This window comes from Gadus morhua, chromosome 21, assembly GCF_902167405.1.
Source record: "Gadus morhua chromosome 21, gadMor3.0, whole genome shotgun sequence".
Classification (NCBI taxonomy): domain Eukaryota; kingdom Metazoa; phylum Chordata; class Actinopteri; order Gadiformes; family Gadidae; genus Gadus; species Gadus morhua.
In genome coordinates this window covers 15960397-15979125 of record NC_044068.1, presented here as the reverse complement: position 1 = coordinate 15979125, position 18729 = coordinate 15960397, and the positions used below count along the sequence as shown (strand labels likewise).

Sequence of the window (18729 nt, the reverse complement as noted above, 5' to 3'; positions counted from 1 at the left end):
TTGTCTGCCTACATTCATGTGTCATTGTTTCCTTGTGCTTGAATATTAGAATCCACAAGCCAATGCATTGTAATGTGCTGCTATATTTAAATGTATTGATTAAAGGAATGGTTACTGATCGCATTAAAACATTCGTTTTAAAAAACCTGACTTTCATTAGTTCTGTCAATCTCGTTAATGAATAAAAGTCACTTCAAACTGTGTTGCAATCAACCACCGCTTGTGACCCACCCACCCTTCCCCCTCTCCCCTCCCCCCCACCCCCCGACAGCACCCACCTGGAGACGGCCAAGGAGGCGCGGCTGATGATGAACAACGAGTTCATCATCCCGGTGACGGACGAGACGCGCTCCATCAAGCTGTTCCCCGACGAGTCCAAGCGCCACTCCCTGCCCGGCGTGGGCCTCAGCACCTGCCTCAAGCCCCGGGTGCACTTCGACCCCGTGGGCATCATCAGCACCAAGCCCCGGCAGCAGCTGCTGCACAGCCCCCAGATCCCGCTGGGCACGCTGAAGGAGAAGGCCATCAGCATGCTGACGGAGGCCGTGCAGGGCGGCGGCACGCACATCCGCGACCCGGTGGGCGGCAGCGTGGAGTACCAGTTCGTGCCCATCCTCAAGCTGATCGGCACCCTGCTGGTCATGGGCGCCCTGACCAGCGACGAGGTGCGCGTCATCCTGCTGATGGTGGACCCCAACGTGTTCGGGGAGCAGCCGGAGGCGGCAGCCGGGGAGGGGGGCGAGGCCCCGGCGGGGGCCGTGGCGGCCGGCGGCGGCGGCGCGGAGAAGGAGGAGGCCAGCAGCAACGAGGAGAAGGCAGTGGAGGCGGGAGAGGAGGAGGGCAAGGAGGGGAAGACGCTGATGAAGGGCCTGCTGGGGAAGACGCTGCCCGAGCCCGTCAAGCGGCAGGTGAGGGGCGGCGGTGGCATGCACACACACACGCACACATGGAGACACACATACACACAAAGAGACAAACACTCACACAAAGCGACAAACACTCACACAGAGACACAGACACACACACACATACACATATACACACATGCACAGACACAAACACACATGCACACACACACACACACACACACACACACACACACACACACACACACACACACACACACACACACACACACACACACACACACACACACACACACACCTTAGTCTTTGCTATCAACTAAATGTAAACTTTGTCCATAAGTGAAGGCCCTGACGCAGCATTTTAATCGGTTATTCCGGGTATCACGTCTGTTCGTGTTCTCCTCCCAGCTCTCACCGCATGGGTTCCTGTTAAGGGGGCTCCTGGGATTAATAAACTGCTCTGTGCTACAATACCAAAATACCTCCACATCGAACGTTTTGCAAAGGACATATTCGTGCACACGCACACTCCCTCCAGGACAGAAGCACACTATTTTCAACACGTCCATCTGTGGCAACTGCTGATGCTGCGGAAGTGTTTCACACTCCTTCAACTCATTGAGATAAGGTGGTACTAAAGTGGGTTAGGTGGTACTAAAGCCCCGCGAGGGCCCCTAAGTTGAGCAAGGAGCGTACTGACTCAATCACCTCGTTCACACTTCTTCTGGTCCCACTTTACCGTATGTGCATTAGTCAACCATTCATTGACTTAATGGTTGCACGGTTGGTAGTCACAGATAATTCAAAGTTAATTGATGGTCTATTAATCATTACCTAATGCTTTTCATCTTAACTTTTGATTTAATTTTAGAATTGTATTAGGGTTAACACTAACCCTCGCCCTAACCCCTATGCTAATGCTATATTATAGGGCTTATTACTGCATGAACTCATGTTAGTTGATCGTTCATCAGTGACCTCTCACAGCAGAGTCCCCCCTCCTCTCCCCAGATGTGTGAGCTGCTGCACTACTTCTGCGACTGCGAGCTGAAGCACCGCATCGAGGCCATCGTCTCCTTCTCCGACAGCTTCGTCTCCAAGCTGCAGTACAACCAGAAGTTCCGCTACAACGAGCTGATGCTGGCGTTCAACATGTCCGCCGCCATCACCGCCAAGAAGACCAGGGAGTTCCGCTCGCCCCCGCACGAACAGGTGACCTGGCAGCAAAAGATAAACAACCAGCATGATCCCTGTTATATCCACCGTACATTGATTCAGCAGTGACCCGAAGATGTAGGCTTGTCGCAGGTACACCGTAGCATTAGAATTCAAAACTACATCCATTATAAGTCAATTCATGTTTTTTTCTTCATGATATTCAGGTCCATAACCTTGACTTAAAGCTAGGTCAGGCAATTGTAGAAAAAACACCCAGGGGTAGAATTTGAAAGAAAAGAAAGTGAAGGAATTCCCCCCCTCCATTCAGGACTCACTCCAAAGCCTTCTGCCAAAACACATGACTCTGGCAATAGGTCTGCCCCGCGTTGTGGAAGACTCCGGTCATGCTCAATGAGGAGGGTAGAGTGTACGCAGAGTTCTGGGTAGAAAATTAGACAGACAGGAAGGTTGAATAATCATTTCATTCAGGCCAAATGATTGGATTGGCTTATTGCAGGCCTGCGACAGCAACACATACCGGGTTGTTTTGTATTGTTTCTCACACCATTTGACTTGATTGCAGTCAGGATGTCAAGAGAACTTGCTTCTGAAATAGATTGGCTACCCTATCTTTCAAGGACAATATCCTATCATTAAAGGACAATACTGATATCTGGCCAATCAATGTAACATTCGTTATCAATACATTAGTCTAAGATAGTTTGTTGTATCGATTCTGCCAAATTAGTGTTTAGCGTGAGCATACTCTTAAACAATGCAATACAGAACTTTGGTCTTCTGGAATCAATGCATATTGCGTCAGTGCGGAGTTGCCATTCCGAATTGCCATTCAAGTACTTTACTATATTTTGTATCTCAAAGACAAAAGTGCTACTGCTTCTGTGAACCTTTAAAACAGACCCGATGCTCTTAGGCAGAATTGGCACAAGTCACTTTGACAAATTATATTGGTTGCGGATGTCTAAGTGAAGCCCGGAGAGATGCTCTTCACTTAGTGGTTTTGTAACCCAGACCGGTATTGTCCCTTAGAATGATGGTCAACAGGACCTCAAAACCTCCATATTTGTCCTATGTCGTAAGTTGCAATATCACACATCCTAAAGAAAGTCTCTATCACACATCGGTCCAACATGGAGTATTTTCAGACACGCTCGCTGAGATTGATCCTGTCCCTGTTCTCATAATGCATCCATAATCAGTAACGGCGGTCAACAGAGACTGTAAAAGAGTCGCTTTTATTACAGCAAAGAATGCATCTGTTGCATTTTTTTTGATCAGCCGTCAAATCTGCATCGTCTTCAGCAGCCACCGCAGACTTCGTAATCCTCATCTTCACAGTATAAATGCCAGATGGTTTTAATAGTAACCTTCGTGAACCTGTGATTCACTTAGGCTAATCCTCTTTACCAAACACCCCTGCTGCATATATATCAGATGGAGGGCTATGATTTTACAAGGTTCTATAAATAAGTGAAAGAAAAAAGGTTTGGTTGCATCTGGGAGTTTTCTGACCTCCGACAATCTTTTGCATTTGGAATAAGACTCATTCCCATGACTGTTTTCAAGGCTTTCGAGCTGTATGAACGGCCCATGCTTAAAATAGAACAACAGATTTGCCATGTCTGAGGGGTTAACAACATAATCAGAAGTAAAGTACAATTGTCTGTTGTCCATCAAATGAATCTATTTTATGTCTTGGAGAATACTGAACTCGACTTGGTCATAGTTTACGGCTATGTTCCACCCTTGTTTAACTGCAAAATGATTTCTCAACGGGCACCAGAGAGCTGAGGGGCTAAAGTAAAACACTTTTACTGGTTAATGAAACATGACCTGCCATTTAAAAATAAAAAAAATGTCTTCTCCCAGGGGATAGTTTGCTGGCCCTGTGAACAGGCTCGCACTGTGAACACACACCACACCACTCAATTCCCTTCCAGTTTTTAAATATACTTTAAGGTTTAGGTATTAATATATATCAGGATAGGATATAAGTAGAAATCGCCTGGTTTGCACCAATTCATTAACTTATGTAAATCTAACTGTGGGTGACAAACAATACGTAACAGATTGAATCGTATTTTTATAGGAAAGAAAAAAGAGGCTGTAAACACGCAGAAGATTTGTGCAGAGTCAGTACAGGCCATAATTCAGTAGAAAAAGCTCAAAGTACTTTTTTTAATGAATATCTGTTGACAATTCTCAAACAGCAGTAGGTGTATTTCCCTCTGCTGTATTGAAGGCCTGGATCATAACTATTATTTCTCATAGCATTGGCAGGGGACCTATGAGTTGTTTGGAAATCAACCAACAGCTGGACAAGCAGCCAAAATGTGTTCCCTTGGCAACAATAATAATGACTTTATAATTCGTGTATATGATATATGTTGGTTGTTACGGTTTTATAAAAATACTTTCAACTTTAATATATACCTCGTAAAAAATATATAGATTGCCTAATATGTCGTTGTACGACGCAAGAGCAATGACTCAATAGCCAGAACTAACTTTTTTATTAAACTTCCCCCCTATTTAGCAGAGTTGCGTAGCCCGCTGTCTGAGCCAGGCCGTCTGGATCAGTACAGGCAGTTCACCCAAGTGCTGTGTCCTAGACCTTAGTTTCAAATAGAGGTCAGCAGCAGGTGTGAATGCACTTTATTCCAAACATGGTTCATAGTTCTTCCCATGATTTATTAAAAGGCCCGGGCCAGAAATAGAGCAGCGTATCTGCTGGAGAGGATTCTGCTGCATTCTGCTGCGCCAGCGAGGAAGGTCTCATATGTAGTCTTATTTTGAAGCTAGCTAGTACTAAGAAGTAGCTAGAACTACTAGACTACCAGAAGTACTGAGTACTTCTTAAGTCTAGGAAACAGCACTTGAGTGAACTGCCTGTACTGATCCAGACAGCCTGTCTCAGACAGAAGCTAAATTAAATACGCAGCTCTGCAAAATAGAGAAGTTAAATAAATAGGCAGTTCTTGCTACTGAGTCATTGCTCTTGTGTCGTACGATGACATATTAGAGAATATATATTTCTATGAAATATATTAAACCATGAAAACCAAATCATAGACATTCATTATAAAGTTGTTATTATTGTTGACTAGGGGACACATTTTGGCTGCTTGTCCAGCTATCGGCAAGGTCCCCTGACCGCTAGGAGAGTAATGTACCAGGCCTGTAATACAGCAGAGAGAGGAAGAGAACATGGCCAGCAATTACATTCAGTCTAAGTTTTTCCCTCCCTCCCCTCCTGCCCTCTGCCCTCCCCACCCATGTCTGTAGATCAACATGCTGTTGAACTTCAGTGCGGGGGAGGACTGCCCCTGTCCTGAAGACATCCAGGGGGAGCTCAATCTGTTCCACAACGAGCTGCGGCTGCATTGTGGTACGGCGCCCCGCCCACAGCGCTGCCCTGCCTGCTGGTTCACTGTAGCGCTCACAGACTAGTTTCCACCTGAACAAACACAACGCACAAATCTACCAATGAACAAATGAACTCGCAAAAAAAAACATACGCAACAACATATTGGATAAATCCTTAATAGTGTAGTACATTTGACCCATTTAAGCTCTACTGTCTAGGCAATTATTATTGATGGAGATGGTGCACTGAAAATAGCTGATATAACATAATAAAGGAAAACATATTTCCATGACACGTTAATCCCAAGTGTCTTATCATACCGTGCATGCGTTCATAATAACAACTCGCATAACATTAGGAACCAAAGCAATTACACATAGCATGTTTTCCTGCCACGCTCCCCCGGTCCGGTGAGCGCGCCCCCCCCATCCCGGACAGCGGTAAAGCCCCTCTGTGCCCCCCTGTCCCCCCCCTCACAGGGATCCCCGTGGAGGAGGAGGAGGCCGAGAAGGACATGTCCATCAAGGGCCGGCTTCTGGCAATGGTCTACAAGATCAAGGGCCAGCCGCAGAAGACGGAGGAGGAGCCCACCGAGACGGAGCTCCCCCCCCCTAGTAAGTGCCCCCGTGTTCACATCTCGCACCGCGACCCCTCCAGACCCAACCCGCGGCGCCCCATACAGGGAGGGGGTCAGGGGGTGAAGAAGATAAGGGTGGCCTGGATCCTTAGACGATTTGAATCTTTCATAGAAAGACACTTAGTCAATGTAGGCTTGAATCATTCTGTCGTGTCTGAGAGTGGGGCATTCGACTGGGAGGATGGGATGCTGAATGAGTGACGCCACAGCAGTGCTTGGCTTCTCGGAGGTTACGCTGTGGTTTTTGAGTGGGAGTGGGGGATTGACAGAGATTTCTTTGTTCAATTCGCTGCGTTATGATTTTCTTTTAATAAATGTCCTAATTCTTTGTTTGATAACCCCTTTGTGTAAGGGCAGTGGCTCTATCTAATAATTTTCTCTTTGAATTAAGGCCCGTTCTAGACCGTTAGTCAAGGAGGTTACACAATGTCGAGAAAAAAATGAGGTTTGGCAGCATTCCGATAATATTAAAGGCACTCACGCTGGTGAAAACGATTCTCGACCTCGCTACTCTACTGCATTTTCTCTATTCTGCTCAAATAAACGATGCGGCATTTGCTCTATACCCTGAAACGCATCAGTCACAGGTCTTTAAAATCTTTAATCAATCAAATGCTTCTAAATTGTCTTTAGCGATAGGGGTTTTGTCATGGTCGGATGTGAATGCTGTGTGTTATCACACAGAACAGATTTCTCCTTCTCCACAGAGATAAGCCATTGTTTGATTTTGTAAAGCATATCTTGTTGACACATTGCGTCAGTTTTGTTTCACCCTGGGTCTGATTTGTTCAAAGTAACATTCTAAGCAAACGGTCCGTTATTGGTCGTGCTTGCATGTCAATCCAGACCTTTTACCGACAAGAAGGCATGTCAAACACTGTTACCAATGCTGTGTCCCAAACCATGTGTATGGTATGGCTGACTTTCTGAGACTTATTTGTAATGGTCAACATAAGAATATGTTACCACGAAAACATTCTCGCTCGGATTTCATGAGAATCGTGTTATGGCAATCATAATTGGAAGCCTAACTGATCAAATTATGCTTCAAGGGGTGGTAGGAGGCAGAAACACACAGATTAAAATGGATTTGTCACATTTGCATTCAGTAATTTAGCAGGGGCTTTAATCTAAGGCGTCTTAATATCCAATGAGGTTATCACGGCCAAATTCAAATTACGTAGCTGCATTCACTGCTGCAATTTGAATGTTGTTCTGTCCATTATTTTTTCTCTCTGTTGTCAGGCATATTGGCAATACAGCTGCAGCCAGAAGATAATTCAATTGCACATCCAGTATTTGATCCTGTGTTATTGCAGTCTGTATTATTCTAGCCTTTGTCGATGTTTTTCATTCATCATGAATAATATACTAACTATATACTCTAGGATGCATTTTTCAAGTCTTGTGTGGGGATGTGTACTGAACCAAGCTCATTATTCTTCTCTTGACTCCATTACCCCCAGTCCATTACTGCAGGTTATCCTCGGCTTACGTTGAGTAATCTCTTTCAACGCAATGACTCTCGATGTGACCGCCTTTCCTTATTGAGAACTAGCTCTACAAGTCCTAAGACGATTTGATCCAGTAACACTAGGGTTATCTCAGTGAGCGGAAAGCGTTCATTCTAACAGTTAACTTATCATTACGTATTTATCCCCCTATATCATTGCTATGATATGGTAAGGTCATGTGCTTCTCATTAATGGTTATTGTCAAGTTAATGAAGCAAATCATTAAAAGTAGAAAACATAATTCCAGAAAGCATTTTCTTCATAAAAAGTTCGAAAGATTCATCGTACTTTTCAGAGAAAACCCATTAGTTCTCCATCTCCAGGAACAAATATAAAAGCCCTGTTTGTGGGCCTGAATCCACGACGCATTTTGACTACTGATGCAGATTCTGCATCTTAAAACTGTGATTGCCGTTTATATTGTTTCTTTCCTGCCGTTATTTTGTTATTTCCCTCTACCTTCATCCCCTGAATCCCTCATCGTCCCCCTAATGACTGTCTGCTGTTTGCCTCGGAGCATGTTCAGGCCCCATGTGCCTCACAGCTACTCCTTATCATGGAGTTTGCCCAGAAGAGCAATGGCTTGGAGAAGCGCCATCAGGTTTTTTTTATTTATCCATCCATTTCCCTCCAGAGTAACTTACTACCATGCCTTTGGGAATTACATTTTTGTCATATATATTTCTTTATCTATGAATCCATGAATGAATGTCTGAAACGATGGCTGCGTGATGTATGGGATCACACAAAAGACACCCTGGTTGGACTGGTGCTGCCGTCTACAGAGCGCCAGTTAGCCATACCTCACTTTGATTCAAAAGTGCAGTTGTTGCGTTCTGCATCCTCCTCCGATTGCTACTTCTAAGTCTTTCGTAGGAAATCATGGAGAGTGCGTTTGTGTGTTTGTTTGTGTGTGTGTGTGTGTGTGTGTGCGCACGTGTGAATTGATTTGTGTCAAGGATGAAATAGCATCCTGGCTACGGAGCCCTGACTCAGCTGACGGTAGATACAGTAGTCGCTGGGAGGTGGAATCCAGGAAGTCTGCTGCCACGTCCAAACAAACAGACGTTTGTCTTCTACGTCTTTATCTCCTGACAGACACTCCTGTATTGCCGCCGGTGTGATTTCCCTTTTGTTCGTGCCATGCGCTCCGTTTAATTACTTTAGACATTAACATTCATATTATTCATGACCCCCATGTGCACCTCCAACAGAGCTTTGAGCGTGGCAACGTGACGCGTGACTTTGCATTCAAAGTTTTCGTTTTTAGTTGAGTTTTTTTTTTTTTTTCTTTGCTTAAAGTGTTTTCCCTTCCGAGTTGAAGATAATCGGCTCGGTTCACGAAGAGTTCTAGTCGTGAGGCGTAATATTGGACAGGGCGATAATCCAGTTAGCTGACTTTCTTATCCCCCCTCTATTATGTTTGTTACATCATATAAGGATAACTTGTTAGTAACATAGTGACACAAGAACCCAGGTTGAGCCATTGACATCCATTTTAACTCTTGATTTACTAGCACCAGAACAATGGTACAGTTACCCTCAACAGGGGCCGTAGAGCGTCACGTCGATAACAATGCATACCGGTGACACCATCCATTGTATTCATAACCCCCTCCCTCTCCCCTTGTCCCCTCCCACAGCCAACCTGAAGGAGCTCATCTCCCAGACCATAACCAGCTGGGCCCAGGAGTGCCACATCCAGGACCCCGAGCTGGTGCGCGTCATGTTCAGCCTGCTGCGGCGGCAGTACGACGGCATCGGCGAACTGCTGCGCGCCATGCGCAAGAGCTACACCATCAGCGCCGCCTCGGTGCAGGACGCCATCAACCTGCTGGCCTCGCTGGGCCAGATCCGCTCGCTGCTGTCGGTGCGCATGGGCAAGGAGGAGGAGAGGCTGATGATCGACGGGCTGGGGTGAGCCTACGGGACGTGTGTGTGTGTGTGTGTGTGTCTGTGTGTGTGTGTGTGTGTGTGTGTGTGTGTGTGTGTGTGTGTGTGTGTGTGTCTGTGACGATGGAAAAAAAAAAAAATTATTATTTTTCCCACTGATTGTTTTAATCACATTCAGGTGCTTGTGTGGGTTTGTGTGTGTGAGTGATGTGTATATATTTCATATTGTGTAATTGGTTCTTTTGTTCATTATGTTGTTTATTATGTTCCCAAAAAAGCCACAAATGAGCTATCGGGCGGTAATCAATCCAAATCCAAAAAATAAATAAAAACCTTTTCTACGTTTGCTCCCACTGTTGGTCTCAATGAAGGCTATTGCCGTGCTCATAATATAATTGGTGTCTGTGTGTGTGTTGCCAGTGACATCATGAACAACAAGGTGTTCTACCAGCACCCTAACCTGATGCGGGTGCTGGGCATGCACGAGACGGTCATGGAGGTCATGGTCAACGTGCTGGGAGGGGACAAGTCCCAGGTCAGACTCTGCTGTGTCAAGGTCTCCACCAGCCAGGCTGTTCACCAAAGATCTGACCCAAAAAAACACACATGGCACTCAGAAAAAGACTCATTGTAAAACAACTGATCATGATGCGTTTTACTATAAGTTGTGTTATTCCCAAGCATTCTGTGTTTTCCGAGCGTGTGAATGACTGAGGGTGTGCTCGTAGAGCAGGGCATTAAAGGTAGAGCTGGAAGGGGAAACGCTCCGGGTCCCTATTTGGGGAGCGCTGGGAGCGAGAGCGTGGCAGTGATTGAGTGCCATTCCGGGTGCCAGTTGTGAATCGGATCTAAGAACAGAACAGTGGACCCTCGCAGGCAGAAAGAGAAGCAGACAGACAGACAGACATGTCTGTCGATAGGACAGACACATAGACAAACGGGCACAATGACACATACAGTAGAGAGGAGGCAGCCAGACAAACACAATGACACATACAGAAGCCAGCCAGACAAAGACAGATGGGCAGGTAGCCAGGCGGTCAGGCAGACAGGTGGGCAGACGGACAGGTTGACAGACAGACAGACAGGCGGTCGGGGCGACAGGTCATCGTGGATGGCAGCTCTGGGAATCTCATCATGTCGTCCCACCCTGGCCGTAAACCGCAGACCTGATTTACCGTCACTGGATACGTGCAGCTCACTTACAGCGGCCATATACAGTATCACCGGGGCAGCATATGGCAGAGTGCAAAGAACCGCTCACACTGTTTACCGGAATTACCTTGGCCTCTGACATCGTCAAAGTGGCAAGTAATGTAAAAACAAAAATGTATTGTTACGGCACAAAGTAGGACAAGTATAATGTAACACATGTACAAAGAGAGGAAGAATAATTTACTGTTGTTTCTGTATGTGTACAAATGTGTCCTTACATGAAATTACACGATTACATTTAGATTATTTCCTTTTGTTCCTTCCGCAGGAGATTGCCTTCCCCAAGATGGTGGCTAGCTGCTGTCGCTTCCTGTGCTACTTCTGCCGCATCAGCCGTCAGAACCAGAAGGCCATGTTCGACCACTTGAGCTACCTGCTGGAGAACAGCAGCGTGGGGCTGGGTAATACCGGACCAACCCAGTCACACACCAACACCGTACATTCAACACCATAGCAGGCAAAGCGATCATAGTGAGCCACTGATCATCAGAGAATGGTGTCCTAGTTTGTGGCCGTCATGATATAGGTTAGGTCATGTTATGCATATCATAATAAACTGTCATGATATACATGTCATGATATGTATATCATAATATACATATCATGATATACATTTCATGATACGTATATCATGATATACATGTCATGATAATGATGTTATGATATACATATCATGACATGTTCAATCATGATATGTATATCATGATTGACATGTGATGATATACATATCATGATAAACATGTCAGGATATTCTTATAATGATATACATATGATAGGTATATCATGAGATGTTAATCATGATATACATATGTCACACCCCGCCTCGGCTGAAGGTAATGTAACCTTAATACACCAGACTTTCAAACCGAAAGGATGGCAAGGCACAAGGTTGCAAATCGGTTTTTAACAATATTTATTCCCCCAAAGTGTCAGATAAGGGCAAAACATACAGAGGAGGCCAACCCCCAAATATCTCAGTCGATATATAGCATCTCGTGGAGAGCTGAGCACCCTGCTCAACACAGACAACCTCTTCTGGCAACAGCATACAGCAGACTGTCAGAAGGACAGCAGCTCACCCATTTTATACCCCATGGCCCCTCCCACTAGACAGGCCCAATCAACGGGGGGATTATAATACTGTGGCATTTTGCAAATCAACCATGAATAAACTCATCAAAAATACAGCATGCATGTTAAAGTTCATTTCATCTTGTAGATCAGTGATTTTCACTAGTGCATTTAGGCTTGTCGCTCATTAATGTCCAATGTCAATGTCCAGTGTCCTTTTTTGACACAAGGGAAAATGGTTTGGCCCAAATTGGGCGAATCAGTGGCAGCAGGTGTTTCCTGACACCATATTTAAAGCCCTCAGCCCCACCCTGTCTCTTTTAGTCTGCAGTACAGAGCCATGGTGAGAGGGAGAGGTTGTTTGTGATTGTTTGTTGCTTGAATAAAGAGCTTGACTCTACTGTATGCTTGAAGGTTTGCTGTTCATACACTATCCATCAATGCGCTCTATTGATAGGCAGTTAAACAGACAGTGACAGTGGTCAAACTGTCACAATATCATGATAAACATGTCATGATAAGCATATCATGATATGCATATTAGTTCAACAGACACACAATTGGTTTAAGCACAAGCAATCCGAAGTACTTTACTCTGTAATGTATTTGAGGTCTCTCCAACCCTCTGTGCCTCTGTTGAACTGTGATGGATGGAGGTTTGGTATTCCTGTGGAGAGAGCCTCCACATGAGAGCCCTAGTTCACCCAGACTGTCATGGAGTGAGGGAATCCTTTAGGCGGGCTGGGCAGGACTGATGAGTCATTGTTGTGTACAGACAAGTAAAGCAAAAGGCTGCTGCTGCCATTTTGAACGTCACCAAGCTCATCATTATTGTTATGATCCACAAATATTGATATGTAATATTAAAAATGTCGGCTTATAATTTTTGACAATGTTAAATTAACCATGTGTTGGGTCCAGTGCCAAGAGAGGACAGGAAATGGTTTGACTTGAATGTATTTTCTTCTTTTTCATTTTGTACATGTAACCATTGGCAACAGTATAAAATTTCACATTCCAAAATATCCCATCAGGGATTAATAGAAATACAATTGAATATTTATATTAGCATAAAATGTCTTGTTTTACAACCCTTTTTTCTGCCGCCCCCTCGCCCCTGCTGACTGAGTGTGTGTGGTGTGTGGCGTTGCAGCCTCGGAGGCCATGAGGGGCTCCACCCCCCTGGACGTGGCGGCCTCCTCCGTGATGGACAACAACGGGCTGGCCCTGGCGCTGGAGGAGCCCGACCTGGAGAAGGTGGGTGGTCCTCGCCGCAGCCCGGCGGTCTGGGGGACACGCCGCTGACCTTTCTCTTAGAAAGTTTCACTCTGCACAACTTCACAAAATCGCCGAAACGTCAAGGTGTCATTTTGGAATGACTAAACCACTCAGGGAAGCGACGCCAACACACCGTCCGTCCTCATAAAGGATGATGAATGGCATTTTCCGGTCGAGTAACAGAAGCTGGCTCAGCAGACGTGTCTGTTGCCGCTCCTGATTGTGTCAGTGGGAAGAGGGGGCCATTAAATTCCCATAAGTATTCAGTCCTTGCAAGCCAGTCTGACTGTGTGTGTGTGTGCGTGCGTGTGCGTGCGTGTCTAGGTGGTGATGTACCTGGCAGGCTGTGGTCTTCAGAGTTGCGCCATGCTTGTTGCCAAGGGTTACCCAGACCTGGGCTGGAACCCCATCGAGGGGGAGCGCTACCTGTCCTTCCTGCGCTTCGCCGTCTTCAGCAACGGTGAGTGAGGGAGAGCATGTTTCTGGTGAACAGGCTCCCCTGCCCTGCACTAACTACAATCGTGCTTTGTGGAAGCTGTGATCTAATAACGGCAAAAATAATAATGAAACACATTTTCATGTGCATGTAGAATATGACTCAGATCTGGATTTAGAAAAGGATATGGAATCTGTTGTCAGTCTTTGATATTAAAATGATTCTTTAGATTACAGGTGCTCTTTGTATGATTTAGTACGCTAGCATCAAGTCATGAGGTTGGAGATTGCAACCCGATTGAACGTAATGATACCTTTACCAACATGAAAATAATAATAACCAAGCACACCTACATACTCTGACTCCCTGATGCAAAGTCGTTCCAGCACGACGAATGATTTAGGACCAATTATATCCAACCCGTCCTAACACACCGGCGTTCATTGCCTGTGCGTGTGCTCGGGTGAGCGTGAGTGTGCTCCGGTCCAGCCCTGATCACGGTGTCCCCGTGTCCCTCCCCCCTCGTCCCTCCAGGCGAGAGCGTGGAGGAGAACTCCAACGTGGTGGTGAAGCTGCTGATCCGCCGGCCCGAGTGCTTCGGGCCCGCCCTGAGGGGCGAGGGGGGCCAGGGTCTGCTGGCCGCCATGCAGGAGGCCATCGCCATCTCCGAGGACCCCGCCCTGGACCTGCCCAGCGGCGAGGCCGCGGACGTCCCGGCTGGGTGAGCACGGAGCTGGGACGGGCACAGCATGGGGCAACATACCAACAGTTCAGACATTTCTGTTGTGCGATCACCCCCGAAAACGTTAAACCAAAACAAGGAGTTTGCTGCGTTGCCTTTCTTGAAGCCAAGGAAAAAAAAATCACTGCATCTTTTTTTTGTGTTGCAAAACGACAACAAAACATCGACAACCAGACTCACATTGACGGCAATTTATGTATTTAAAAAAAAAACTAAACTCGGTTGCTTCGTAAGAAGACCAGAGCGCTGACTGCAGAAATAGGGTTAGGCACAGCGCAAAAACAGAGAGGGAAATGGTTCGTTATCAAAGGCAACGATGAAGATACAGCCGCTCCCACCCCCTTACCCCCCCGAGCTGATAAAGCATGATTAGGCCCAAGCTTTCACAATAAAGGAATTTGTTGCATTGATGCTGCATACAAGATGCCAAAAATGCCATAAAACTATAAAAAGAGGAGGATATAAAATAATATAACAATTTACGACATTCATGATGCCTTTTAAAGGAGAGAGGCATCTGTTTAATGACGTGAGCATTGTTCCTGAATGCTGGCCTAGACAACATGTGTCTTTTGCCAAGTGATAAAGAAGAATTGAAGACATCTGCTCAACACTTAATACTGGAGAGTGCCTCGGTCGTCGTGCTTCAGGCTGTGAACACCCCGTCTCTCACCTTGTGTCTCAGGCCTGGAGAGGAGGAAGGCGAGGTCATCCACATGGGCAACGCCATCATGTCCTTCTACTCTGCGCTGATCGACCTGCTGGGACGCTGCGCCCCGGAGCAGCATGTGAGTGTCCCGGGGAGGGATGGGGTTAGGTGGACGCCGCAGGCCGGGGGAGGAGCCATTGCCTCAGACGCACGTCCACCTAGCTGATCTCACCGTGTCTCTCGCTCTCTTACAGCTCATCAACAAGGGGAAGGGGGAGGCCCTGCGCATCCGCGCCATCCTGCGCTCCCTGGTCCCCACCAGCGACCTGGTGGGCATCATCAGCATCCCCCTCAAGATGCCCATCGTCAACAAAGGTAAGACCCCCTCCCCCGTCACCCCGAATAGAATGGAGGTAAAATGAACATACAAAGGCAAAAGTTTGCCAACATTTCCAAACCATTTTTCGTTTGCTTTGAGTTCAGTGGGAACGTTGGCAAACACAAACGGTCTGAGGAGGTAGTTGTCGGCGATCAGTCACGGCTTACTTCCACAGGCCTGTCTAAAGCCTCCCTTCTACTGTAGTCCTATCGTCCGAAAGTGCAACCTGAATGTTAAATGGTCCTAGGTCGGTACAGCTTCGGTTACACAGCCTTCTATTCCCCTTGCATCGTTAAAAATCGAACAAACAAAAACAAATCAAATTGAAAAGTTCAAAGAAAAGATGTTCGCCTGGAACTTTTTTCTCGGTTTGCCGAATTTGAAGGAACCACTGGTGACCAACACCACACGTCTGTCAGGGACCCCAGTCCCTGGACTACAGCTGGTACGCTTGGTTGAATCTCTTCAGCATCTGCGGGAGATGGAGAGATGGATACTTTATTCATCCCAAAGGAAATCATTTTTTAGTAGAAGACAACAAGAAAGAAGATGAGGTGAACTAAGCAGGGGACACACTGTTCATAGCGGCCGTCCGAAAATGCTATGCTACACAACACAGCCTCATACGTGTGTGCTCATTATTTGCAAGCTTTTCACCAATAAGAACCGGGGAAGCCGAACATGTCAATCACTAGCCGAGGGATTTGATCTATTCGCCACCGGTGGGCCGATGTGGTTTGGATAATGCGGTTGGATAGTTGTGAGAAGGGCCTTCTGTAAGTTGGAGACTGGACATGGTTTGGTTCCGTCCAGCTTATGAAGGATTAACAGTAAGAAGTCCGACATGGTGGATGTAGGCACAGCAGGCGGTTGGGTGGCGAGGTCACATCAGTCCTCTGTCGACGGTGTTGATGGGCCAGCCTCCAATCACCGGGTCAAATATTAAAATGATGGCATCGCCGGCCTCTGCTGACAACGAGGTAAATCATCGGCAGGCAAAAAATAAACATCATCACGTCCTGAAAATAAATCCCCGTGATCCATCAAGGCCGCGCGATCCGAAGCTCCACACCATAATTATTTAATACTCGCTGAACCCTGGAGAGACGCCAGCTGCCCCTAAATCACAGTGACCGACTGACTGAGAAACACAACAGCAGCCAAAGTCTGTACCGCTTCTCCGTCCTGCACTTTATCTTGAAAGCAGCCAGTTTAGTCATCTCCGTGGCCTCTCTTCCGCCCCGCGAGAGGGTTTGTCCTGGGGAGCCACCCTGAAGGACGCTTGCAGAGAACCCGGTTAAGCCGTCTGGATCCAATTTTCTCCCTTGACAAATGACACCGAGGAAATGAAAGACTCTCTCCTCTGGGTGAACTCAGGGAGATGGGTTCATGTAATACGTCTCCCGCCGCTTGGGTAATTCTAGGAGGTTCTGAAGGCGGTCACTTTTATTTATTCGCTTTGATGGACTTAATATGTCATAAGTTATTCGTGAAAATCATTGGATTCAGATGTAGGTTATGGAGTGGCATAGGGGGATTGGCCCCCGGCCAGGGTGTTATCCGCCATGTCCTCAGGCTACCTGTAGGCAGCCTTGACCAAACCCACCTAACCCGTACATGTGGAAATAAATGTCTGCTCAGTGAATACTTAATCGTAGTATATTAATGATTCTGCGTACTTTGTTCAAACTGGTGGTTGGGACAATTTTGTTTTTATTATTTTATTTTCCACAAATGTAGGAATATCATTTTTGAATGATTATCTCAGATATGAAGGTGCTCTAGGTAATATGGCTATTGGTGAATGAAATACACAGTGATGATATATGTTCTGGTCGACCGGATCACTTCCGACCAATCAGGTAAGCTCTTCCCCTATTTGTTTTCGGGAATCCATCCTCTGACAATAACAGTGGCATGAAAACAAGACTTGGTTTCAATGATGGAGGAACATAGGGAGGGCAAAATTATTTGAATTGTAACTTTCAATATATTTCTCTATTCTGCTATCTCTCTTTAGGACTCTGAAATGCTACCTGCAGCAACTTTAAACACATCATAGCATGACGTATCATGTCACCATATCAAGTGCCTAAAGTCTGAATACAGAGTAGCACGGTAGTTAGTTGCAGCCCAACTGAAAAGTCTTCTGAATCAGACCAAGCTTTACTGTATAGCCCCTCCCCCCGCCATGCTAGTGTAGCTTCTTATTATCCCATACAGAATTAACATCAGCATTTAATTAAAAAATATATTTATTTAGATGTGAAATGTTGTAAAGTCTCTCCCTGCGGTCTCCTTCTAGCATGAAAATCGCATAATAACCTCAGCGTCCTTGTTCGTTCAGACGGCTCGGTGACGGAGCCCGACATGGCGGCCAGCTTCTGCCCGGACCACAAGGCCCCCATGGTGCTCTTTCTGGACCGTGTGTACGGCATCGAGGACCAGAGCTTCCTGCTCAGAATGCTGGAGGTGGGCTTCCTGCCAGACCTCCGTGCCTCCGCCTCCCTCGACACGGTGAGTGAATGCCGGCTTTGGTCCGTAACAACCGTACAACTGTAAACACAAATATTTACTTCAAAATAAACCCTGGCGTTAGATCGAAATGATTTAAAAGCATTCACGGTCAAAGTCGTAAAATAGAGCAAATGTAAATAATGATAAGTGCAGGAGTACGCAAGCAAGGGAGTTTTGTAGCGCCCTGCCGAGTCTAATCATTACACAGTGTGGAGATAAGTAATACTTTATTAAAGATTGGAAATCCTGGACGCTACTCTTACCTGGGGAAGTCAGGGGGAGCTGCAGTGCATTGTTATTCCTCTCAGGACCCAGGCTTTAATGAAATCCCTGGGCTGGGAATATAGCTGCCCGTGAGATGCGATCGAGGTCATCAAGGCGGTTCGCAAAAAGTTCTGCAATGACAAGCAATTAATACTGGCTTCCTATGGCTCTTTCTGTTTTGACAGCTTTAGCTAGACCCACTGTTTAAGGAATTGTTAGTACAATCTGATCTCCTCAAACTCTAGCTAATAAATGAGAAACAACGTCGTAGGGCGACCTGGGTTTCAAAGTCACCCTTTTCGAAATGCCTCCCCTTACACCTTTTTTCTATTAAAGCGCTTTTATTCAAATTAAGTACTTTTGTCTCAGACCTCTGTTGTACTCCCCTATTAGACCGGGGAGACTATGGCAAATGGGAACAATGTAATTACTTCAGCATAAACTCCCAGGGGGAATCATAATGACAGTTCAACGACAGTACAACCAATTCAGCCCCACCATTACATCGAATATGTCACTGGGATGGGCCACAGGGGACAGGAAGGATTGCAGAGTGTTTAACGGCTTGCAGTCAGTCCTCCAGCGTGGTGTAGAACGTGTGAGGGAGTTTCAGTGATCTTCTCCGGGCACCAGGTCGCTCGGCCACTTTTGTAGTCACCTTTCGTCATCTTTTGCAGGGACGATCTTTGCTTTTAGAAAACTCCTGTGTTTCGGATTTCTGT

At 46.2% G+C, this 18729-nt stretch overlaps 1 protein-coding gene across 1 annotated transcript in view; it reads left to right on the top strand.

Annotated features, from left to right (window-relative positions):
* Positions 1-18729, top strand: part of ryr3 (ryanodine receptor 3) — a 109288-nt gene that overhangs the window by 55049 nt on the left and 35510 nt on the right. Inside the window, 13 exon segments of the mRNA XM_030345011.1 lie at positions 272-908; positions 1878-2078; positions 5331-5433; positions 5892-6026; positions 9207-9480; positions 9877-9991; positions 10940-11072; positions 12896-12999; positions 13345-13480; positions 13991-14177; positions 14884-14986; positions 15102-15222; positions 17574-17743. Of these exon segments, the coding sequence (XP_030200871.1) occupies positions 272-908; positions 1878-2078; positions 5331-5433; positions 5892-6026; positions 9207-9480; positions 9877-9991; positions 10940-11072; positions 12896-12999; positions 13345-13480; positions 13991-14177; positions 14884-14986; positions 15102-15222; positions 17574-17743 (2419 nt within the window).